Source organism: Bos javanicus, chromosome 23 (genome assembly GCF_032452875.1).
Source record: "Bos javanicus breed banteng chromosome 23, ARS-OSU_banteng_1.0, whole genome shotgun sequence".
NCBI lineage: Eukaryota > Metazoa > Chordata > Mammalia > Artiodactyla > Bovidae > Bos > Bos javanicus.
In genome coordinates, this window is record NC_083890.1 from 37,342,419 (window position 1) to 37,368,328 (window position 25,910).

The 25,910-nt window shown below is 38.0% G+C and overlaps 1 protein-coding gene across 6 annotated transcripts in view; it reads right to left on the reverse strand.

The window, feature by feature from the left end:
* Positions 1 to 25,910, reverse strand: part of CDKAL1 (CDK5 regulatory subunit associated protein 1 like 1) — a 730,510-nt gene that overhangs the window by 232,517 nt on the left and 472,083 nt on the right. For all 6 annotated transcript variants that reach the window (XM_061398740.1, XM_061398739.1, XM_061398736.1 and 3 more), the window contains one exon: positions 5,445 to 5,625. In XM_061398740.1, the coding sequence (XP_061254724.1) occupies positions 5,445 to 5,625 (181 nt within the window). The remainder of the gene's footprint in view (positions 1 to 5,444; positions 5,626 to 25,910) is intronic.

Below are 25,910 nucleotides of genomic sequence, written 5' to 3' on the forward strand. Positions count from 1 at the left end.
ATTGGTTTAGAATAAAATACAATGAACAATCTAGAGTATAAAAACTCTGGAAAATACTTTTCCCTCTCCTCCCCAAAAAAAAAGTTTAATTTGAAAATCAGAAACTGTGTAAATAATGTAATTATGCTATCAAGCAAGGTAAAAATATCAGAATTCCTTCCATTAAGGCAACTTGAGATTCTCTAAAATATTAAGCTGTTAAACTTTTACATCATACTCAGAAACAACAGTAAGTTTTAAAAACATTTAGAGAAAAGTGACAAAGTTCTTATCTATCTGCTTTATTTCTCCATTCTGCTTTTTTAAAGAATTCATAGGCAGCTAGATTTGGGAGAGCAGTTATATGTCACTGTTCTTAAATCTGCATATGATTTAAGAACATTTCTTATTTGACATCTATTCCAAGTGGTCACCTAGCCCTGATCCGAAATACCTCCAGCAGAAATTCACTCCCTCAGCGAAATCCGCTGGGCACAGTTTCAGCGAAGCCACCTTCATCTACCCTAAGGATAGCCCTGCAGCTGTCTCAGAAACAAGCACCTACACTCTTCAGAGCTGAGGAAGAAGCATCATCCCTAGGATAAATGCACTAGAAACTGCATGTGAGTGAGTTATGAGTATTTTATGCTAACATAGATCTAAACACATTATCTCTATCTCTGGTTCCAAGACGTAAGACAAGCAAGCAGGTGGGTTTAATATTACAAGGTAATGTTTTAAACCAACACGAGCATTCCAAAGCTAGTCTTGTCACCTAAAAATTATTTTTTTTCAAGTCATAGGCCTCTTAAAACACAGACTTCATTACAGTTTCATTATTTATTCTTCATCAAAATTTTCTTAAAAAGAAAGTCTGGAAATGATAGCTAAGAATCAAAGGACTTTTTAAACTTATGTTACCTTTTCTAGTTAGACTAAGAACCTCAGCCACAATTTTTAAAATACTAATAGAATTACTTAAGATTAATGAAGACTAAGAAAGGAAGACTCAATGAAATAGAAAATATAAACATGCAAATTTGACCTTTTGAAAGAACATCTGGGGAGTCTGATTCTAATGGAAATAAAATATATTCAAGGCAACAACATATTTTCACTAAGAGGCATTCTAAAGACAGGATAAAAAGTGTTGTTTGAAAGTAACTGTTATTTTGTTTTTCTTTCAGTATGGGTTAGAGCCTATTGTTATCACTGATTTTTTTAGATAAGGAAACAAATTAGAGAAAATTTTCCTATCTAAGTATTTGGTCAGATCAGATCAGATCAGATCAGATCAGTTGCTCAGTTGTGTCCGACTCTGCGACCCCATGAATCGCAGCACGCCAGGCCTCCCTGTCCATCACCAACTCCCGGAATTCACCCAGGCTCACGTCCATCGAGTCAGTGATGCCATCCAGCCATCTCATCCTCTGTCGTCCCCTTCTCCTCTTGCCCCCAATCCCTCCCAGCATCAGAGTCTTTTCCAATGAGTATTTGGTAGCAGTGTTTTACTTTAGTGAAGTCTAGTTACTAAGGAGTTTCAAAAGTACCTACTTTAAAGTAGACAATTGTTAACTTTTGATAAATTTAAGAAAACCAATGAGATTCAAGGCACATGATACATCCTCTCTTTGATGGAAAGCCTCTACAGTTTCATCACTAATACTTATTTCCCTTTATTAAAGATTCTGAATTTTATAAAGATCAAAGTCTTTCAGGCTACACTTTTCACCTAGAGCATAATTACAGACATTTAGAGAAGTGCTGTGGATTGTGTTGTATGATGAAGTCATAACCCCTTAACCTCAGAACACAACCTTATTTGAAAAGTGGGTTACTGCAGATGTAAGAAGTTGAGGTGAGAAGTACAGTGGGTCCCAAACCTGTTCTGACTGGAGCCCTTACAGGAAGACAGCCATATGAAGACAAGAGACACATAGGGACATCATGTGACCATGAAGGCAGATATAAGCAAGGGGAAGACGATCAGGAAACCACCCAAAGCCAGGAAGAGGCAAGGAAGGATTCTCCTGTGTCGTCCAGAGAAGCAGGGGCCTGCCTCTGGGCTTTAGTATCCAGAATTGTCAGACAATGAATTTCTGTTGTTTTAAAATGAAATGAGCTATTAAGCCATAAAAGGACATGGAGAAACTTTAACTCCATACTACTAAGTGAAATAAGGCAATCTGAAAAGGCTACAATACTCTAGGATCCTGACTATATGACATAGTTGAAAAGGCAAAATTATGAAGACAGTAAAAATAATCAGGAGCATTGAAGGGCATGGGAACAACAAAAAGGGAGAGTACAGAGGATTTTTATTGAAGATAAACTATTCTGCACGATACTATAACGGTAGTTGCATGTCTTTACACATTTGCCCAAACCCACAGAATGTGGAGTGAAATGAAATATAAGCTACTGACTTTGGGTGATAATGATGTAACCAACATACCACTCTGGCAAGCGATGCTGGTATCAGGGGAAGCTGCATGTGTATGTGGCAGACCATAAGGGACCTCTATGTCCCTTCTACTCAATTTTGCTTTGAATCTAAAACTGCTCTAAAATATATAAAGTCATTTTAAAAAAAAAAGGTTCTGCTATACCAGGGCTGGATGACTGAAGTCTAAAAATGTAAGGAAGATGCTAAGGGGTTATGTGTAAAAGATGAAAGAACAAAATAAAAAGCATCTGAAAGCTGATTTTATGCAGAGTTCTGCTTCTGGCTAAGGCAAACCAGCTTGTATCAGACCAGTGATCTTTCCAACAACAGTTAGAAAAGGTAAATAAAATTTATAATATGTACTGTTTCAACATCAAAAAGCTATCAAGGCAGTGAGAACCTGAAAAATGAAGATCCTAGAGAAAAGCTCAATATTTGAATCTACATTTCCCCTCTGGGTATTTATCAATTTGTAAGCAGCGGATGGCAGCTTGAGAAGCCAAGTAAAAGCTAAGAGACTGAGTAACTATGCAGAGCCTTAAGCGTTTTCATGAGCTTACAGAGACAAAAATTAAAAGTTGAAAACCTCCTATAAAGAAAAGGCCCTGGTAACCACCACAGAATTTTGGTTTGCTCAGGCTTTTTACCAGTTCCAAGAGTTGATTATGTGTTTCTTTTTCCAATTTGATGTTGAGTGATATCACACTGGTGATTTGAAATTGGCAACAGTGAAAGTATTTACACTATGGAAATCGGGAAAAGCTACAAGTCAGAAACCATCCCACTGAATGTCAGCTGTTAAATACCAACACGCCACTGTCCACCTTCAAAAAGTTAGGGCAAGCTAGAAATAACCCAATCCTCAGAAAGACTAAAAAATAGTTTCAAAAATCAATCTCAGATCGGTTGCAATATTAGTCCTTACCTTAGAGTCTAACAAAACCAAAGTCCTCCCAGAGGAAGATATATTACAATCTAGAACCCATAGCCGTTTTTTAAAAATTAATAGACAAAGGTAATCATAGAATGAAAATGATCATATATATGGAAAGAGAAGACAAGTCATCAAAATCCAGGGAAAAAAGTCAATACAAACAAACTGACATTAGATTCAGATATTAGAGAATTCAGTATGGGCATTAAGGTAACTGATTAAACATGTTAAAAAAAATACAGAAGAAAGTATGGGGAACTTCATCAGAACACTGGAATCTATAAAAAAAAAAAAAAAGAATATTTTAACTCTAGAAGTAAAAAATAGATTAATTAAAGAAAGTTAGAAATTCCTTAGGTGGATTTGAAGACAGATTAAAAACCGATGAGTAAAGCAATGGTAAACTAGGATCAGTTCAGTTCAGTCGCTCAGTCGTGTCCGACTCTTTGTGACCCCATGGACTGCAGCACACCAGGCTTCCCTGTCCATCACCAACTTCTGGAGTTTACTCAAACTCATGTCCATCACGTTGGTGATGCCATCCATCCATCTCATCCTCTGTCGTCCCCTTCTCCTCCCACCCTCAATCTCTCCCAGCATCAGGGTCTTTTCCAGTGAGTCAGTTCTTGGCATTAGGTGGCCAAACCATTGGAGTTTCAGCTTCAGCATCAGTCCTTCCAATGAATATTCAGGACTGATTTCCTTTAGGATGGACTGGTTGGATCTCCTTGCAGTCCAAGGGACTCTCAAGAGTCTTCTCCAAGACCACAATTTTAATGTACACACAAATCACTTGGAGAAGAAGACTGAATGGGGAGGTCTGGGGGGGGCGGGGCTTCAGAGCCTGTATTTCCAGCGGCCCCGTGGGTGCACAGCAGCTCTACTTCTGTAGGGACCAAACACGTCACTGCTGCTGTTCACCTCGCTCCTCGCTATAGCAAACAGCAAGAAACCAGAAAAGAGATGAAGAGAAAACATCTAGAAACACACTTTTCTGCATGTATGTCATAGCTCAAAAAAATTTTTTTTATTAAAGAAGTTTAAAAAAGAATGAATTAGACTATTTAAGGACAACAGAACAGTAGTTGCCAGGAGCTGGGGATGGAGAGAGTAGATGACTACAAAAAAGTAAAAGGGAATTTGAGGGGATCTGATGGAACTGTTCCAGATTTTGATGGTAGGTGCAGTTACACTAGTGAATGCATTTATCAAAATTTGAAAAACCACATGCTGGAAAGAGGTAATTTCGTTGTATGCATATTATATGTCAAAAAAATTATAATTTAGATATAAAAAGCAAGGAATTCATTTGATTTCTTTTTATGTTTATGAAAAATTAATGGTGGCACACAATTTGTTTTAGTTATCAGAAACAAAGCAGAAATTTTTCATTGAAAAAATTCTACTTCCTCTTAAGGCTTACTAATATTTTTTCATCTTGAGCCAATGAATTTAACTGAAATTGGCTATTGTGTGAGAAATTGTGTGAGGCTATTAATTTCTGGGGCATTCTGGGAAACAGTTTGCCTTTCCTGGATCTCAAACTCTTTCACATTTATTTCATGTCATCTTATTCTAATATATCAATGAACGTGTAAGGATGAAATTGAGGTTCCTTGTGAAAGCAATACCACATCCGAAATAGAGAGACAGCATCAAATCTATCCCATGGAAAGGGAAGAAAACCAGGGGACTCCCCAGTAAGCAACAAATTATGAAAAGCAGCTCTTATGAAGTAGGGAAGCCTCCTTCACTCACAGATTTTTAAATTTTGCCTTATTTTCAAACATTCAAGGACTTATCTTGTAAATACAGTTAGTACTAAATATAAGTTTTAAAAAAATTTTCCCAGTGTTATCTGACCCTCATTCCCCAAGAGGAAAAAAAAAAAAAAGTAACATTTTAGTCGCCTAAGGTCATTTAGTGTACTAAGGTCTCCCTGCCCTTGACCCCAACTGGGAACAAACACTCCATAATTTGTAACTTAAGGGTCATACCACGAGCTGGTTGCGTGAAGGTAGGCAACACAGCTGCACTGTTATAGCTACTGGCTAAAGTTTATATCTTACAAGAAAAATGTCTTACCACTTGTGCTGGAACTTGTTCCATTTTTGCAGCAGGAGTTCCTGGTCTTGGGTAAAACTGGTTAATAAAGAGACTTGGAAATTTGTACTCTTCAACAAGTTTCACTGTTTCTTGAAAATCTTGGTCTGTTTCTCCAGGAAAACCACAGATAATATCTGTAGCAATAGTTATTCCAGGAACTCTAGAAAATAATGAGACAAAAATGTACAAAGTTAACTACAATCCATAATTATTCTACTTCCTTGACAATTTAAACACCATTATTCCTTTAAAAATTAAATTTTATTTTTAGGAGAGACATTTGCAAAGAGTTTTAAAATACCCTAAATTGTAAAAGTTTATGAAAAACATGGCCCCCTACCATTCCCCAAAAGTACCTATTTTTTAAATAATTCAGATGTTTGTCTTTTCTTTTACATTTTAGTACTGATGCTTATTCTGCTATTTCTAGATTTACTGATTGTTACGAAGATCATGGCATCTGGTCCCATCACTTCATGGGAAATAGATGGGGAAACAGCGGAAACAGTGTCAGACTTTATTTTTGGGGGCTCCAAAATCACTGCAGATGGTGACTGCAGCCATGAAATTAAAAGACGCTTACTCCTTGGAAGGAAAGTTATGACCAACCTAGATAGCATATTCAAAAGCAGAGACATTACTTTGCCAACAAAGGTCCGTCTAGTCAAGGCTATGGTTTGTCTACTGGTCATGTATGGATGTGAGAGTTGGACTGTGAAGAAGGCTGAGCACCAAAGAATTGATGCTTTTGAACTGTGGTGTTGGAGAAGACTCTTGATAGTCCCTTGGACTGCAAGGAGATCCAACCAGTCCATTCTAAAGGAGATCAGCCCTGGGTGTTCTTTGGAAGGACTGATACTAAAGCTGAAACTCCAGTACTTTGGCCACCTCATGTGAAGAGTTGACTCATTGGAAAAGACTCTGATGCTGGGAGGGATTGGGGGCAGGAGGAAGAGGGGACGACAGAGAATGAAATGTCTGGATGGCATCAATGACTCGATGGACATGAGTCTGAGTGAACTCTGGGAGATGGTGACAGACAGGGAGGCCTGGCATGCTGCGATTCATGGGGTTGCAGAGTCGGACACGATTGAGTGACTGACCTGAATTGAGGCAACATTTGCTGACTTCAACAAGGATTTAGCTCTTTAAACTACTTTATCCTTCTCCTCCCAACATAATCAGTGCTCAACTTTTAGTTAAATTAACAGTATTAATTGTATTTCCATTGGTATAATTGCTATGATATTGTTCACTCTATGGTCAACTGGTATACTATCAATAGGGTTTCTTCTGCACATTTAGTTTTTTGTAGAATTAATAACTGCCTGATTTTCTAAAAAATGTTTAATATTCTATGTAGTTAATTAATGTTTTCCAGATCCATCAGTTCTGTCAAAATCCAATATTATTTTCTAAATTCTCAAAGTACCATATAATTCACCGGTTCCATTTTTCTCTGGAAATGCCATTCCTAACTTTCTTCAAACATGAGTTGCTTTCATAATGGACCAGCTCTCATTCTTGAATATGGCTCCTTGGTCTTTTCTTCAATCACCTTTTTTTCCTGGATCCTATGTCGTCCTTACTCCGGGAGTTGGTGATGGACAGGGAGGCCTGGCGTGCTGCAATTCATGGGGTCGCAAAGAGTCAGACACGACTGAGCGACCGAATTAACTGATGTTGTCTTAATTCTTGACTATTCTGTTCTCCTTAATTCTGCTGGAGTATTCTTTCAAAAGCTTCATCAAAAAGAGTGGCAGGGAAATTTTGTTGTTATTGTCTTAGCATCTCTGAACATCTTAATCCACACAACTGACCAATAGTGTGGCCATGCACAGTACTCCAGAATAAAAAGTATTAGCCATCAGAATGTTGTGTTGTTCCTCTTTTTTTTTTTTTTAAACTAGGCAAGGATGCTGATGAGATTTCCAGATTGACTATGATGCAAACTTTTTACATGTGCCCCCCCCTAACTTTTTAGGGTGTTAATTTTTTTTTGAAAGTTTTAAAAATTTCATGTTAGCATCTTGGCAGTCATTTCTCTTTGGCTATTGAGTTTCTCCATAAGTATGCCACAATATTGTGTGAAAGAATGACAAATTCATTTTTAAAAATATTTCTTGCTTTCTGCTTAGTCTCACCCAGCTATTAATTTGGCTGAACTTTAATTAGTAAAAGTTCCAAGGTCTGGAACTTTTCTATATGCTGCTAAACAGAAAAAGAGACAAAATGCACAGAGAAAAATGACACAGCATATTTGGAAAAAACTTTTTTTATTTTTTATTGTGATATAAAAATATTTTTTCTTTTAAGGGTAATTATCAAAATTATTTTTAAATATCATAAAAACATATGCTTTAATAGTAAGTTTTAAATAAAAAGATGCTTTTCTAGACTTACTAAAGCACGTGAAATAAAATTATGTCAGTAACTTCAATTAGCAAGTTTTTTTTTTACAGTTGACATAAACTACTTCTGAACAAAAGAAATCCACAACTAAAAATAAAAGTAATAGATCACAGCAGAAATGAGAGAGACGAGTCCATCTCCCCTAGGAAATTAGAGGGAAAAAAATCTGAGAAACTGCCTGTGAAACACTGCACTGACAAAGACAATTGGCTATTATGCTTGGCTATGAATTGGAATGAACTTGGCACTAGATGGTGGGGCATTCCCAAAGGAAAGTACCTTACTGCTCCTCCCCCTCACCCAGCATCCTTCTTGATCCCGTGTAATTGGGTTCAGCATGATGCAACACCTGCTTACTTTGGCCTTCAAGTCCAGAGCAAAAAAGAAAAGACAAACCTTTACAGTAGTCATCATAAATGTTAAGGAAGAGGGTGTTCAATGCATAAACATTTGATCATCTACAAAAAAGCTGACCAATAACAGAGGTGAGGGTAGGACACTGAGTTAGTGAAAGACCTAAGTTAGTATTTAAAAGTAAATGCAATTTAAGTTTCAAAGTATATAACAACATAAACTGACTACCCATGAGATGTTTCAAACTAGAGACTACACCTTAATGTTGAAACTTATCTATACATTGATTTTGTATATGCAAATCATTCTACTTAGGTTCTTCAAAATAATTGGGCTCCCTAGGTGAACCAAATAAAAAAAATCTCATATTTACACTGTTAATTGCTTAGTAAATAATTCTCTTCAGTACACGAGAAAAATCAAACAAGTTTGAAGTGGACCAAATTCTAAATTAACTGCATATGATTTCAGAGTCTGTGAGAAAATTTTAAGGGGCGTAAAACAGAATATTAATGCAAATATTTAATGCTAACTGTGAGTAAACGCTGCTTTTTGAGACGGTATAAGTTTTCAAAATACTAATATTTTTAAATGACCATTTCCACAAATTTATTGAAACTGTGAGTCTAATAAATATAATTACTAGCTGTTAAGCCTTTTTAAAATCTAGAAGACCTTCTGTATTTACATTTTCATAGTAGTATTATTTCTGAAAGAATGGTGAAAATGTTCAATTAGCTTAAATAAGAGAAATTTTGATGCATTTTTCCCGACTTACACTAGTTATTTACTTGCAAAAAGGTTCATTAAATAACTTGGGAATGGAATTAATGAGAGTGTTTCCAACTATGCCTCTGCTCTGATCTTATGATTAGTTCTGAGAAATTAGTCAGGGACATGTGAAGAGAATACTACCTATGTAATAGGTAGGCCAGCATTTAAGAAAACCCCAAATATTTTAAAATACTTATTATTCAGACTGACTAAAAATATGTACAAATATACACTCCATACTATATCTGAAATGCTACAAAAAATGTGGTGCTTTAATTCACTTCAATATTTTCACTTGCAATTTGGTGTTTTATTGGCAAAAGTATAAGAAGGATGATTCTATATCATTCTTTAGGTCTCAATAAATTATGAGCTTTAAATTCCACATGTGAAAAAAGTAAGACTAACACACATGCTATCTCAAAGCAGTAAAAATGATCAAAAAAAGGATATCAGACTATTAAAATTATTAGGCATAAGCAAAATACATAATTAAAAGAATTATTTTTTAGTCTTACAGAGATTAATTTTAGGACAATCAGCCCACACTTTCAGGAAACACTAAATTAGAAGTAGAAAGAGAAAAAAAATCTTGAATGAAAAATAAAAATATAACATATCTAAATATATGGGATGCAGCTAAAGGAGTGCTCAGAAAGAAATTAATAAATTTAAATGTCTGTGTTAGAAAGAGGTTAACAGTAATCTAACCTTCCATCTTAAAAGGTTTAAAAAGGAGCAAATCAAGCCCAAGGTAAGACAAATAAACTAATAAAGGTAAAAGAAGGAAACAAAAAAATAGAAAATAGAGAAAAAACAACAAAAGTAAGGCCGTATCTTTAAAAATAATAAAGTTACTAAACTAGTAGTAGACTGAGAAGATAACCCACAAATAACCAACTTCAGACATGATGAAGGAGACAGCACTATAGATGCGATCAATATTCAAAGGATACTAAGGGAATATTATAAGCAATTTGTGTCAATGAACTAAACACTTAGATGAAATGGACAAATTCTTTGAAAGATGTAAGTTATAAAAATGGACTGAAAAAGACAGGAAAATCTGGATAGCCTTTTATCTATTATAAAAATCCAACTTGTAATTTAAAATAGTCAAAGAAAACAACACAAAACAACCCAGTCCAGATGACTTTATATGTAAGAGGGAATACAACCAATTCTACAGAGATTATTTCTTTTTTTTGGCCAGTTGGCATGCCATATCTTAGTTTCCTGACCAGGGATCAAACCTGGAACCGTAGCAGTGAGAGCACTGAGTTCTAACCACTGGATAATCAGGAATTCCTAGACATGATTTTAAAAACAGATGAGAAATAAACTCATTTTACAAGTTCAGCAAAAGTGGTCTATATGCAAAAACAGAAAAAGAGATGGAAATATTAATATTTTCAGACCAATAATCCTCATGAACTCAGAGACAAAAATCCTTAACAAAATATAAACATTTTGAATACTGAAATACATTAAAAGCATTCTATGTCATGACTATGTTTTTAATCAGAAAGGCAAGAGTTGGTATGACATGCAAATATTAATGAAATAAGCCATATGAAAAGAACACAGGATAAAATCCCCATGGTGATCTTAGTACTTGCAGAAAACTCAGTTTACAAAACCAACCCTGATTCATGATAAAAATTCTCAGCAAAGAAAGAACAGAAGGAAATTCCTGCAACCTGATAAAAGGTCTAGAGCTATGATCATCTTTATTGGTAGAATACTAAATGCTGTTCCATTAAGAATACCAACAAGGCAAAGAATTCTGTTCTTCAATTCAGCATTTTAGTGGAGCAGAACATATATTCAGGCCAGGAAAGTAAGAGAAAGAAATTAAAAGCATATAGATTGAAAAGGAAAAGTTTTTTCGGGGGCAAGTGCCATAGCCTCCTATGTAGAAAATTTAAGGAATCTAATGAATCCACTAGAAAAAATGAGTTCACTAATGCTAAAGATCAACTTAGAAAAATCAATGGTATTTTTATATATTAAATGAATAATGAGAAAATTAAATCAAGAAAAGAATTTCATTCCTATTAGCATAAAAATACTTAAGAAAACATTTGAGCATAAAAACAGATAAAGAGAGTTTCTTAAAATTTGCTGCAATATTAAAGAATAGCTAAATAAACTGAAAAATATCATTTTCAGGGGTTGAAAGATTTTAATGTTGTTGAGATTGCTGGTCTCTTCAAATTGATGCAAGATTCAATCCACCCGCCATCAAAATATTTCAGCATGTTTTCCAATACAAAACATCAGCAAACTGATTCTAAAATCTATATGAAAATGCAAAGGACCTAAGATAGCCAAAACAATTTTGAAAAGGAACAAAGTTAATGGAATGGACAAACCCAACTTTAGTTCAGTTCAGTTGCTTAGTCGTGTCTGATTCTTTGCGACCCCATGAATCGCAACACGCCAGGCCTCCCTGTCCATTACCAACTCCTGGAGTTCACCCAAACTCACGTCCATGGAGTCGGTGATGCCATCCAGCCATCTCATCCTCTGTTGTCCCCTTGTCCTCTTGACCCCAATCCCTCCCAGCATCAGGGTCTTTTCCAATGAGTCAACTCTTCGCATGAGGTGGCCAAAGTATTGGAGTTTCAGCTTCAACATCAGTCCTTCCAATGAACACCCAGGACTGATCTTTAGGATGGACTGGTTGGATCTCCTTGCAGTCCAAGAGACTCTCGAGAGTCTTCTCCAACACCATAGTTCAAAAGCATCAATTCTTTTGGCGCTCAGCCTTCTTCACAGTCCAACTCTCACATCCATACATGACCACTGGAAAAACCATAGCCTTGACTAGACGGACCTTTGTTGACAAAGTAATGTCTCTGCTTTTGAATATGCTATCTAGGTGGGTCATAACTTTCCTTCCAGGAGTAATCATCCTTTAAATTCATGGCTGCAATCACCATTTGCAGTGATTTTGGAGCCCCCCAAAATAAAGTCTGACACTGTTTCCACTGTTTCCCCATCTATTTCCCATGAAGTGATGGGACCAGATGCCATGACCTTTGTTTTGAATGTTGAGCTATAAGACAACTTTTTCACTCTCCTCTTTCACTTTCAGCAAGAGGCTTTTTAATTCTTCTTCACTTTCTGCCATAAGAAACCCAACTTAAAGACCTACTTGGAGAAGGCAATGGCACCCCACTCCAGTACTCTTGCCTGGAAAATCCCATGGACGGAGGAGCCTGTTAGGCTGCAGTCCATGGGGTCGCTAAGAATTGGACATGACTGAGTGACTTCACTTTCGCTTTTCACTTTCATGCATTGGAGAAGGAAATGGCAACCCACTCTAGTGTTCTCGCCTGGAGAATTCCAGGGACGGGGAGCCTGGTGGGCTGCCATCTATGGGGTCGCACAGAGTCGGACACGACTGAAGCGACTTAGCAACAAGCAACAAAGACCTACTACAAAAGCTACAGTAATCAAGACAGCATGGTAGCAGTATAAGGACAGACCAGTGAGAGAAACAACACAGAAAATCCAAAAATATACCCATATATTTATAGTTCATTTTCAACAAAATAGCCAAGGAAATTCAACAAGGGCAAGAGACAGTGTTTTCAGTAAATGGTGCTGGAGCAATTACGTACCATATGCCAAAAAAGAAAAAAAAAAAGAACTTATTAGACCCTTATCTTGCATTAAACATAAAAAGTACTTCTATATGAATCATAGATATAAATCTAATAGCTAGAATTACTAAATTTCCAGAAGAAACTCTTTGAGACTTGAGTAAGGCAAAGATTTTATAGCTATAACACCAATACCAAAAGCACAATCTATTAAAAAAAGTTGGATAAACTGATAAATTGGGCTTACTGAAAAACACACCATTAAGGAAACAAAAAGAGAAGCTACAGACTGGGAACAGCTTTACAAATCATATATCTGATAAAAAGATTAGTATAGTTTGTACACAAAATATATTAAGAACACTTTTGGCTCATCAACACAGGAAGACAACACAACTGCATACTGGGCAAAGGATTTTTAACACTTCACTAAAGAAGATACCAGTTCAGTTCAGTTCAGTTCAGTCGCTCAGTCGTGCCCGACTCTTTGCGACCCCATGAATCGCAGCACGCCAGGCCTCCCTGTCCATCACCAACTCCCGGAGTTCACTCAGACTCACGTCCATCGAGTCAGTGATGCCATCCAGCCATCTCATCCTCTGGCGTCCCCTTCTCCTCCTGCCCCCAATCCCTCCCAGCATCAGAGTCTTTTCCAATGAGTCAACTCTTCGCATGAGGTGGCCAAAGTACTGGAGTTTCAGCTTTAGCATCATTCCTTCCAAAGAACACCCAGGGCTGATCACTGGGCAAAGGATTTTTAACACTTCACTAAAGAAGATATGCAGACAGTATGAAAAAGTGCATAAAAAGTTGCCTACATTATTAGTCATCTGGACACCCCAGGTAAAACCACGTAAGACACCACATGCTCAGGAGCACGGCTATGCTGAAACCACTGGGAACAGCAGCCATCAGTGCGCATATTCAGAGACGGAAACCCTTATCCCATAGCAGGTGGGAATTTAAAGTGGCGCACTTTGGAAAATGGTTCGGCAATTGTTTAAAAAGTTAAAAACTCACTCAGTGTTACTAAGAAAGTCTATTTCTAGTTATGCACCAAGAGAAATTAAAACATATGTCCACACAAAGACTTGCACGTAGATTTTTACAGTAGCTTTCTTCATAATGGTTCAAACCTGGAAACAGTCCAAATGTCTATCAGCTGGTGAATGAATAAACAAATGGATATCCATCTAATGGAAATTTAGAAATAAGAGAGAACCAACTAATGATAGATGCATCAACATGGATGAACCTCGAAAACATTCCTAAATAAAAGAAGGGAGACACAAAGGATTACTTATTGTTTCCACTTGTGTGAAATTTCTACAAGAAGCAAACCTATAGAGACAGAAAACAGATCAGTGGTTGCCTGGGGCTGGGAGCAGGGATTCACTCCAAGTAGTCATTAAGAGAATCTTTGTCATAACGAAAGCATTCTAAAACTGAGTTGTGATGACGGTTGCACAAATGTATACATTTACTAAAAATCTCCAAACACACACTTACGTTGGGTGCATACTGGATGGCATCCGAATTATACCCACAACAAACCTCTTAAAAGTGAAAAAACAACACCCAAACAAAAATTATCTGTCTGAAGATAGACAGTTAATGGAATTCTCCATAACATACTTGATTCTAAGAAGTCCTTAGCCAAGCTCCTGACAGAGCATAGCCTAAGAGTTAAATATGGTCAAATAGGGGAGAAAAGGCAAAGATAATAAAAGGTAAAGTTAAGTTTGAAAGGGAGTTATGTTCAGAGCCTGCTTTCATGAAGGACTAGAAGGAAGAAAACGTGCACTTATTTCCCAACTACTGATTTATGACAACAAGGAGTCATTCTCTTCATACTGAAGGAGGAAATTTAGGGAGAAACAGTATGACATCTTCAAATAAAGTTAAAAAAATTTTCAGCAGCTTTAAATTTATTTTCATAAGTTTGCAAAAAAGTTCTCAAAGGACCTGGACTGAAAACAGAAACACCCCTGATCTATTTAGCTAAGGGCTGAAAAGCCAAAATGGGTCACTAGGACAAAGAAAGACCAGAAGGCTTGGGAGTCCATTCCTAATCTTTTAACATGGGTGACTAAGAGGAAAATCTTCCCCGAGGGGCTCTGCTACTAACTAGCTGCAAGGTTTTGGGCAAGTTATTTATTTAGCACCAGGATGCTTCAGTTTCCTTTTCTATAAAATGAGGATAGCGAAAGTATTCACAGATAAGAGGATTAATGAGTTAGTACCTATACTAGCTGCTTAGGATGGTGCATGCTACATACTACCTGATGTTTTAACCAGTGTTATTCTAATCCTGTCAGAGAGATGTTAACAGTGACCATCACTTATCATATGATACTAAGTAACAGGCAATACGTGAACTTAAATATCTTGTTTAATATAACCTCCATGTAAGGTAGAGTCTATTTAGTCTCTGTGAGAAGGAAAGTAACATTTCCGACTCTTTGCGACCCTGTGGACTGTAGCCCACCAGGCTCCTCCGTCCATGGGATTCTCCAGGCAAGAATATTGGACTGGGTTGCCATTTCCTTCTCCAGGGGATCTTCCCAACCCAGGGATCGAACCTAGGTCTCCTGCATTGCAGGCAGACACTTTAACCTCTGCGCCACCAGGGAAGCCCCAAAGTAACATTAGCGAAATAAAATTCAGAAAGGTAGAAGAAATTGCCAATAATCACAGAATCACTAAATGGTAGGACTTCCCTGGTAGCTCAGCTGGTAAAGAATCTGCCTACAATGCAGGAGACCCGAGTTTGATTCCTGGGTCAGGAACATCCACTGAAGAAGGGATAGGCTACCCACTCCAGTATTGTTGGGCTTCTCTGGTGGCTCAGCTGATAAAGAATCTGCCTGCAAAGAGGGAGACCTGGGTTCAATCCCTGGGCTGGGAAGATCCCCTGGAGAAGGGAATAGCTACCCACTCCACTACATGGTAAAGGAAGGGTCAGTCTTATCACTTATCTGTGTCACTTAGGTATTGATCACATTTATGTACATATGGAAACCTTACCAAACAGAAAATTGTGTACAGAACTACTGGTGAAGTTACATTCTAAGTAGAAACTTGGCTCAGATATTTTAAGTTCTACTTATTTAATTTTATTTTTAGTTATCAACTTCTATTGACCAGTTTTTATTTGTACAATAGGTTTTAACATAATTAACTTACAGAAACAAACTCAGTGCTAGTATAATTCCTGTGTTAGATATTTTAGGACTTTTGTTAGGTTGCACTGAGGCCAGAAATTGTTAGTATTAAGAGTATTTTAGAATTTCGTATACTTTACACATCAGTTCACTTGCTCAGTCGTGTCTGACTTTTTGCGACCCCATGGACTGCAGCACGCCAGGCCTCCCTGTCCATCATCAACTCCCAGAGTTTACTCAAGCTCATGTCCATTGAGTTGGTGATGCCATTCAACCATCTCATCCTCTGTTGTCCCCTTCCTCCCACCTTCAGTCTTTCCCAGCATCAGGGTCTTTTCAAATGGGTCAGTTCTTGGCATCAGGTGGCCAAAGTATTGGAGTTGCAGCTTCAACATCAGTCCTTCCAATGAACACCCAGGACTGATCTCCTTTAGGATGGACTGGTTGGATCTCCTTGCAGTCCAAGGGACTCTCAAGAGTCTTCTCCAACAGCACAGTTCAAAAGCATCAATTCTTCGGCGCTCAGCTTTCTTCATAGTCCAACTCTCACATCCATACAGGACTACTGGAAAAACCATAACCTTGACTAGACGGACCTTTGTTGGCAAAGTAATGTCTTTGTTTTCTAATACGCTGTCTAGGTTGGTCATAAATTTTCTTCCAACTTTACACATACTCATACATATTTATACTTTAATCACATCACCATGTCAGTATCTTCTAATATTTTGTGTGATGAAGAGTATCAAACTAATCATGGCACGTCAACTTTTAGTGTCTTTTATATTCTCATCATACACTACTGCTGTGATTTTTTACTAACACTTACCCACACTATCCTGATAGCTCAGTTGGTAAAGAATCTGCCTGCAATGCAGTAGACCCCGGTTCAATTCTTGGGTTGGGAAGATCCACTAGAGAAGGGATAGGTTACCCACTCCAGTATTCTTGGGCTTCCCCTGTGGCTCAGCTGGTAAAGAATCTGCCCTCAATGCAGGAGACCTGGGTTCGATCCTTGGGTTGGGAAGATCCCCTGGAGAAGGGAAAGGCTATCCATTCTAGTATTCTGGCCTGGAGAACTCCAGGGACTGTATAGTCTATGGGGTCGCAAAGAGTTGGACATGACTGAGCTCCTTTCACTTTCACTACCCACACTACCAGATACAGAAGAAACACGAGCAGAAGCAGGGGCCATAAGTGTAGCAGAAGGAGGCGAGTCCACGTTCAAGGGAGTTGGCATGGTCTTGTTCCCCATTTCTGTTAGTCTCTTAAGGAACATAAAAGCAAGCTGGCCTCTATTAAGCACATACTGTACAACAGCCGGTATTATAAATGCTTCATATTCATCACTTTACTTGGTCATCACAGCAGTCCAGGAAGGAATGTGTTGTCACCTCTATTTTGTGAAAGAGGGACCCGAGGCTCAGAAAACTAAGATAATCTGTGATTGAGTGGCTAGAAACTGGGGCTAGAAACCCAAATCTGTTTGGATTTAAAATCTGATTTCTTTCTAGGGATATTATTACTGCTTCCTTTCTTGGAACCATCTGTTAATAGGAATAATTATATCTACCTATTTCTTGATGAGTGATGATAAACATAAAAAAGTATATATTATCAGGTAACCATTTAGGCTTTAAATGCCTCTATAATCACCAGAGAAGAGCAGTGGAAAGAGCACTGATCAGGCTGAACTGTTTGGGTTTATTAAATATCCTCTGTTAGAAAAAGCTTGCAAAATTTTTCCTCATGAAAGGACACTGATCAAAATAATCAAATTCATCAAAGTTCATATTCTACTACCTTAATGAGATCACACTTACACAGATCACATTCTCTGAGGATAAAATTACACATAAATGGTAAAAACATAGGTTTAGAAAAACTTCAAGCCTATTTTTTAAGAACCTGAATACAGTAAGAACATAAATATATTCCTACAAATAAATAGCTGTGATCTTTTTCAAAACAGAACATATAAAATTCCTGACCTTCAGAGAGCAGTTTAATCTACTTGTTTGAAGAAATTACTTTCAATAGTAGCCAAAATCTACATGCTAATATATAATTCACATAGTAATTTTAAGTGATATTTATAATCAGGGATAGACTTTCAAGGTCTCTCTCTGAGAAAGAGCAGCTAGCAGTAATTAGTTTTTAAAATTATTTCTTCTCTTTGAAAGTAACAAAATCTTTTGATAAGCTTAAAAAAATTCAGATGTTTACTGTTTAAATTTGGTACAATCTTAACTTTTTTGAAGTAAAAAAGTAATATACATGAGACAAGCAAAGGAAGATGGATAAAATGACAGATGATCTGTTGAAGCTTTGTAAATTTCCAGAAATTCTAAGAAATCAGGATCTAAAATGGATTAAAAATTTTAAATCAGGATTTAAAAAGAAATGGGTTGGCGGAGGGATGGCATGGGAGGTTGGGGTTAGGAGATGTAAGCTTTTATATAAAGAGAGAGAATGGATAAACAGCAAGGTCCTACTGGATAGCACAGAGAACTATATTCAATATCTACGGTAAACCACAAAGTATATAACTGAATCACTTTGCTGTACAGCATAAATTAACAACACTGTAAATCACTACACTTCAATTTAAAAATATTACAAACTGAAAAAAACAAAATAAAATGGTAAAAACAAAAAAGACTATTAAATGTCTGTGTAAAAACTAATCAGGTTCATGGGCAGAAGTGTTTGTGAAACTCATAAAGAAAAGTAGCTGGTAAACAGGGGGAAAAAAAAAAAGATGTGCATATGCATAACACCAAAGAATTTAGTGTCATCCATTACATTTCTAAACCTGGTTTAAATCCAGAATATGCAGTTTGGCCTCAAGCAAAAAATCAAATGAATCATCACAGTTAACTAAAAACTAAATAAATACCATGTTAAGTAAGTTTTTTATCCTGTAACACCGTGTTTGCTTTCCTCAGCAAATATGTAGGAGTAAGCACAAAGCCCTACGTAAGACCAAAGATATTGCTTTAAAAATTAAAAGTAAGCAAACTGGATAATATTGTTATAATAGTTAAAGGAACCATATTAAATTTCACAGAAGTTTTACACATCTTTTATTAAAATCATTTTATGATATTGCTGGTTAAAGTGAAGGTATTTACTATCTATGCTACTGTTAACACAATTCTTATATGAGTTTTCCTGTTTCTATGGTAACATGAATTATAAGGTTCAATGAAGCCAGATTCTGTAATGTGTATTTTTCTGTTACTCAAGGTGAAAAGGAAATGAAACATTTCTAACATTCATAAACTGCCGCAAATGTCTGAATTCCATTTAGAGATAAGACGATAATTACTGAAGTAATTAGAATTCTTCCTGGATGGAATTATTTTGCACACAGTGGAAATTTAGATTTGGGAATGAAAGCAGGGGCCAGGGTATATTCAGCATCGGTAATTAATTACAACCATAACCAATACACTATTCTGATACCTTGGAACAGACTAAACCTTCTGTCTGCTTCTGACTACAGTATGAAAGAAAACTGGTCCCCCACCCCCATCCCTTAAGTCAGAAAGATAAAGTGGGTAAAATCATTTTATTCAAGAGAAAATCCAATTACAGAAATAATCAACTTTTCTCTCTTGCTTTATTTTTTTCATATTTGAAAGGGTTTTCACATTAGCAGAACCAATTAAATGAATATCAGGACAGGGCAAAAACTACAAAGTTGGGCAAGTTGCTTAATTTTTTTTTAAATTAAACTTTGAAAAAAAAAATCACTTACTGAAATTTTAGAGACTCAGAGCCATATCACAGCATTCTCTAATAGGAAAGCATCACTGGAAGGTGACTGAACACTGGGTTCAGGAAGAATAATTTATAAAATGCTATAGTGATAACTATGTTATCACTATGCTATCCAGTCAACTACAAATAAGAAATTAGGCAAATTTCTACTTTTAATAGAGGTGTTGTTATCATCAAGAACTCAGAGATATCACATTTCAAGTCTATACCATCCTAAAGTGCAACCTGTACAGCATCTTAAGTAATACTGGAAAAATAAAGACAGAGGGGGCATCCAAAAGCCATCAAACCAAAACACAGAAGCAGTATTCACACTTTCTTTATCCCTCACTGGTTGAATTCCTGTTTTGTTTTGCTTACTCTCAAAATCAGATCAAGGGTTGGCAAACTATGGCCCGTGGGGCAAAATTAGCCACTGCCTATTTTTATAAATAAAGCTTTATTGGAACTTGGCCACACTCCTTCATTTCCATGTCAACTATGGCTGCTTTGGCTACAAGAAAAGAGTAACTGTGACGGTTGCAATCACAAAGCCAAAAATATTTATCACTTGTATCGTAAACAGCCAAACAAACCGATGAGTCTAATTGTAGGTAAGTACTCCCAGGGACACTCCAGGGTAACTGGCGTGGGGGGCGGGGAGAGGTGTCAGTGGGCATATGATGCTCTGCAAAATGCAGCCCAAATCAATCTTTTCATTATCACCAAGGTCCTCTTGATACAGTTCAAATCAGAATACTCTCTCCCTGAGGAATCCTGGTGCACAATCTATTAGCACCTATCTCTACAATTCATCCCTCATGACACATCTCTCTGACAAAATATTTTCTGATTTTCTCTCAGCATCTCGACTCCCTGGTTCCTACTTCGTACATCTGTGAAGGCCAGATTATGATGGCACCTGGCACCTCTCACATTTTTCTTGTCTTATGTGTCCTAGTAAATCATAAGCACTTGGTGGAACTAGGATGGGGTCAGAGCCACATTCTCATACTCTTTGGCAAGGCTGCAGCAGCTTTACTGATAGCTGAGGCTCAACAAAGGTGCTCGTTGAATTAAAGGTGATGGGAAAGGGAGAAGTGGGAAAAAAGACAGGGGTGATGAACAAAAAATCTCAATAAAGTAACAGGCTTTATTCATATGTGTGTGTGTGTGAGCATGCTCAGTCACCCAGTTGTGTTCGACTCTTTGTGACCCCACGGGTGTAGCCTACCAGGCCCCTCTGTCCAGTGGAATATTCCAGGCAACAACATTGGAGCAGGTTGCCATTTCCTACTCCAAGGGATGTTTCCAACCCAGGGATCAAACACGTGTCTCTTGTGTCTCTTGCACTGGCAGATGAATTCTTTACCACTGCGCCACCTGGGAACCCCCTTACTCATATGCACTAATGAGTAATCCTGTTCTGACTAGTATCAATCTCAGCATTCTCCTTCAAAGTCCTAGAAGCTCACTTCTGGCCTTTATCTATCTGGCAGGGGAAGAGAAGGGGCGATTTTCAGGGCTTTTAAGTGACAATCTTCTCTTTGGAGTAAAGGCTTCATAGATGCTGCCCAGACACTGGCCACTGGAGTTGATCTGTCCTGCTTACAATGAGGGCAGTGATTCTCCAGTGAGCACTTTTAAAAATATGTATTAGTTCACTAACAGTTGCTTCACTCTCAATTCTTATTTCTAGAAATAAGTAGAAGATTTACGAGGGGTCAAAGCTTATTTTAAATGACCTGAGTTTATTTGTAACTTTCAGTTTAAAATTTGGCGAAATGGGGTTTGAGCTGGAATGTTTGAAGTTGAAGCCAGGTTTATGAGACTTGGGAGAGGAGTTTTCATTCTAATTCTGCATTAGAGTTGCTTCCTTGTGTTTTTGAGGGTGGTAAGTCCCACCATTCAAAACCTGCTGATTAACTGGATGGTACGTTCTCAGTAAAGTGTGTGTGTGCTCAGTCGCTTCGGTTGCGTCCGACTCTTTGAGACCTCACGGACTGTAGCCCATCAGGTTCCTCCGTCCATGGGATTCTCCAGGCAAGAATACTGCAGTGGGTTGCCTTGCCCTCCTCCAGGGGATCTTCCTGACCCACGGATCAAACCCGCATCTCCTGCGTCTAACACATTGAAGGCAGGTTCTTTACCCAGTGAGCCTCTGGGGAAGCCCCTCTCCGCAGATGGATAGAGAACGTCTCAAAGGGCTGCTGTGCCAGAGAGGCAGCAGGGACCGAGATCCCTTTCCACACAAATATCACATGAAATGGGCCTGTTCATGAGACATTATAGACTTTACATGAAGGGCCCATCACTCTATATGACACTGCCTTCCGCATCCCCGGTTTGGTCCACATCTTTACCTCCAAAAGAGCACTTCTGCTCTGTCTCACACCACGCTAGACTGGTCTGTCAGCAGTGGGGGTCCCCCAGCCCTCTACAGCATGACTTAAGACACGCTTCTCCAAGCCTTAAGATGCTTGAGGCTCTCCCCAATGGCAAGTAACCCGGTTCCACTCTGACCACAGCAGCTGTGTGCAGGCAGCCTGTGCCCCATACGCTGGGTTTAGTGGGGCTGGGATGCTGGGCCTTGCTCTGAGGCTGGTGGAAGCTGATCGTAAATCAAGAAACATTCTAAAAGCCAGGAGCAAAGCATAAGGGAACATCAGAACATTATAACAAACTCCAAAGTCACCATTAGGCAAGAAGACAGATACAACTAGTCACACTTGATTTAGCTCAGTGCCAGGCTGACTGAGTGGTGCTTTCTGAGGCCAGCCTCTCTGAACCTTATTGAACACTTACCCTATTTCAGGCATTCTTCAAGTATTTTTCCTATACTGACTCATTTAATCCTCAGAGCAGTTAATGAGATAGCTAATATTTTGTCCATTTCATAGATGTGGCAGCAGAAGCACAGAGAGATTAAGTCTCTTGCCTAATGTCATGCAGCAATAAGCAGCACAGCCTGGGTCTGTCTGTTTTCAGAGTCTATGACTTTAAATGACAAACTGCCTCCCTGCAATGGTGGGCAGCGCATCTCCAGTAGTGCTAGATACAATCATCCCCAAAGACTTCCATTTCCAGAAATACCAAACTGCTGGACGTCACTGTAGAGTGACTTGACTGAGACGTTCATCCAGAAACACAAGTGCCATCTGACGAGACCACAACCATGAAATAACAAAAATACCCACTTAACATCATCTGCTCAGTCTCTCCTCAGTTATGCAATTATTACTTTCATGCTAAAAACCAAGGTCACTGAGGACAAGGTCGCTTGTCCATAGTCACACAGAGTGACTTAAAAGGACAGCAGACCTGGGATTACAGTTTCTGACTCCCAGTCCTTTCAGCCAAGGAAAAGAAATGTAGAAAGGAAAGAAAGAGAGAAAGAAAGAAAAAAAAATCCTCACCAGATAGCCTATCTGTGCCAGTAGCTAGCAAAAAGATATTCATGAAAGTTGAGATTTTATCACACACATTTTCAGCAGTGCCCAAATGAGAAGGAGAGAGAGGTTCCCAGGAGATTGGAAACATTAGCAGACAGAACTAGCCCTTGGCTCAGAGAGCCAGTGAGAAAACAAAAAATCTTGTTAATTTTTAACACTTCACAGCACGTCCCAGGTTATGCAAGGTCTAGAAAGTAGCCCTGATTGTATCCTTTTTTGGTGAAATAATCTAAGGAATAGTTAGAAGATAATGATGGTGATGCTGAATTCCAAGTCCTGGACAGTTCACAGCCTGGTACAAAAACCACAGTATCTCTGTCTCTCATACAGTTCAGACACTACTAACAGCTCTAAAAAACCACAGTGTGGTACACGCTGATACTGCTTTCTCTGTGCTGTTTCACAGACATCAAAACAACCATCTCAGAAGATTTACAGAGGTTCTGAGAGGCAAAGCCTCTGCATAGAGGAACATTACTACCTCTCAAACCTACTCAACTGAACCATTCTCAGGAACACAGTCCATCTAAAAGGTTTCTGTACTGTGATGTAAGACCACCAAAAATTTTTGTGTGTGAGCACCAATGTAAATAGAGATGTGTAGTCTATCAGAAAGGCACTGGGGTGGTAAGAGCTACCAGATGAATGCCTGATTTAAAGGCAATTTGATTCAATCCAAAATACAACTGAAAGGTGCAGGTGTGCCCAGTTATGTCCAACGCTGGGACTCGATGGACTGTAGCCCACCAAGTACCTCTGTCCATGGGACTCTCCAGGCAAGAATACTGGACTGGGTTGCCCTTCCCTCCTCCAGGGGATCTTCCTGACCCAAGGATTCAACCCAGGTCTCCTGAGTCTCCTGCATCAGCAGGCAGATTTTTTATCGCTGAGACGCCTGGGAAGCCCACGATAACTGAATTTCACCTACAAACCAAAGGACTGAGCAAACAGGATCAGAGTCCACTGGAGGGCTGCGCACCCATGGGGGTGAACAGTAGTGTGGCCGACAGGGCCAGATTCCATACAAGGAGAAGGTGGTGAAATAAATGGGAGTATGAACTACAGAGAACATGAAATTAGGAATAACACGGGTTTGGAGATAGGGAGAGAAAGGACACAAGGAAAAACTGCAGAGGCTTGTTGGCATGATAACAGCATGGCATGACAGGGTGCACAGGGCCCCAGACTGTCACCTTCTAACGTACAATCTCCTGAAAGGAACAAAGTGTGACATCACTAGAATCTACATTCCACTTCAGTCTATGTATGTAGCGCCAATCATAAAGAATACTTCCAAACAGCTTTAACCAATCAATTTCTGATCAAAAAAATAAAAGAAGAAACTCAAGGTGGTAAAACACAACCAATGGCTATTACATCATACCTAAAGAGTAGATCTTTTTTAAAAGTCCTCATTGGATACACATGCAAATTTGTAACTCTGCATGAAGACAGATGTCAACTAGACCTATTGTGGCCATCATTTCATGATACATACAAATATCGAATCGTTATGTTGTACACCTGAAACTAATATAATGTCATATGTCAATTTTAGAAAGTGTTTGTTAGCACAGGAGCAGGGATGGGGTGGATGGAGTAGTGGTGGGAGAGTACATAGCAGGAAAGTTAAAAGATAACGTTGAAAGGTAAGCATAATGACCGCACTATATGAAGCACTGGAAAGGCAGGCGCACTCTCTCAAAATGGACTAAGACTTGACTCTACATTTACCAAGTAGTTCAGAACATTAAGGGAATAAAAACAGAGCCAAAGGAGAAGGAAAAAAAAAACAACAACACTTTTATCAGAAAGCAAATTGTACTCTAGTATTATAGATGACTATTCCTTTATACAAAGCTAAAACTGTTTTGCATGTAATTTATTGTATTAAAACAAATTGTGCTGATGAACATGAAATAACAAGAAAATGAAAAAAAGAAAGAAAATGAATCTTTGTACATCAATTATAATAAAGAGATGTTTACACATCTTTATGCTACTCACCATAAAAATTACAACCAAGAGAGACATTAAACATTAAATCCCTAGTAGTCAAATATTAGAAATTCTACAAAAACCATTATCATATTATGCAAAGGACACATCACATATGATAGGCAATAATTGTATATTGTGTGTTAAAGTATTTTCAAGGAGAAAATATGAAATACCCAGAAGTATGAATTTCAGAATAATAGTGAAAAACCTAAGATAAAAGGTAATTTGATGCAGGAACTCTATTTTATTAAATTGGAAATTCATTTTAAAGGAGTTACATGGTTTTAAGCCTGAGTTTTTTATTCAAACTTGGTCCAATTACTTTTTACAAATTTAAATCTGTTGATGGTGTGCATATTTCCAATAAATACAACAGCATGAGATTCCATACTAGCAGGACACCTGCTAACATCTTTTATTCATGTGCGTGTTCCCAGTGCAAAGCAATTATATTATTTCAAATATTTTAAAATGTTTTCTATTAATGCCTAACATAACTGCAGGTTACCTTACAAATCATGACTTTCTTTTTGTACTCCCTCGGTCTAAATCTCTGGGGTTTGGGGGAGAGGGGGAGACTTATTTGTGGTATTATTTGTAGAAGTCAGTAATAGCTCAAAAAATAATCTCAGTCTAGTTTACCTGCATCTGATTACAGATGTGAGAATACAGCTTCCCATCAAATGCAGGGAAAAGGCATGCATATATAGATTTTGTTTCTTATCCTTGATTCAGCTCTTTGGAACTGGTTCCCAACATTATAAATTCTGGGACAGGAAATAAGTTCTAAAAACTAATTATAGCTCTGAAAACCTTTCAGTCCTCACTGTTCTCAAAGGCTCATCATCTCATGGGCCACTGCAGTCTTGTCAGCTTCTCATCCACAGGAGTGGGCATAGAGATATATGTGGG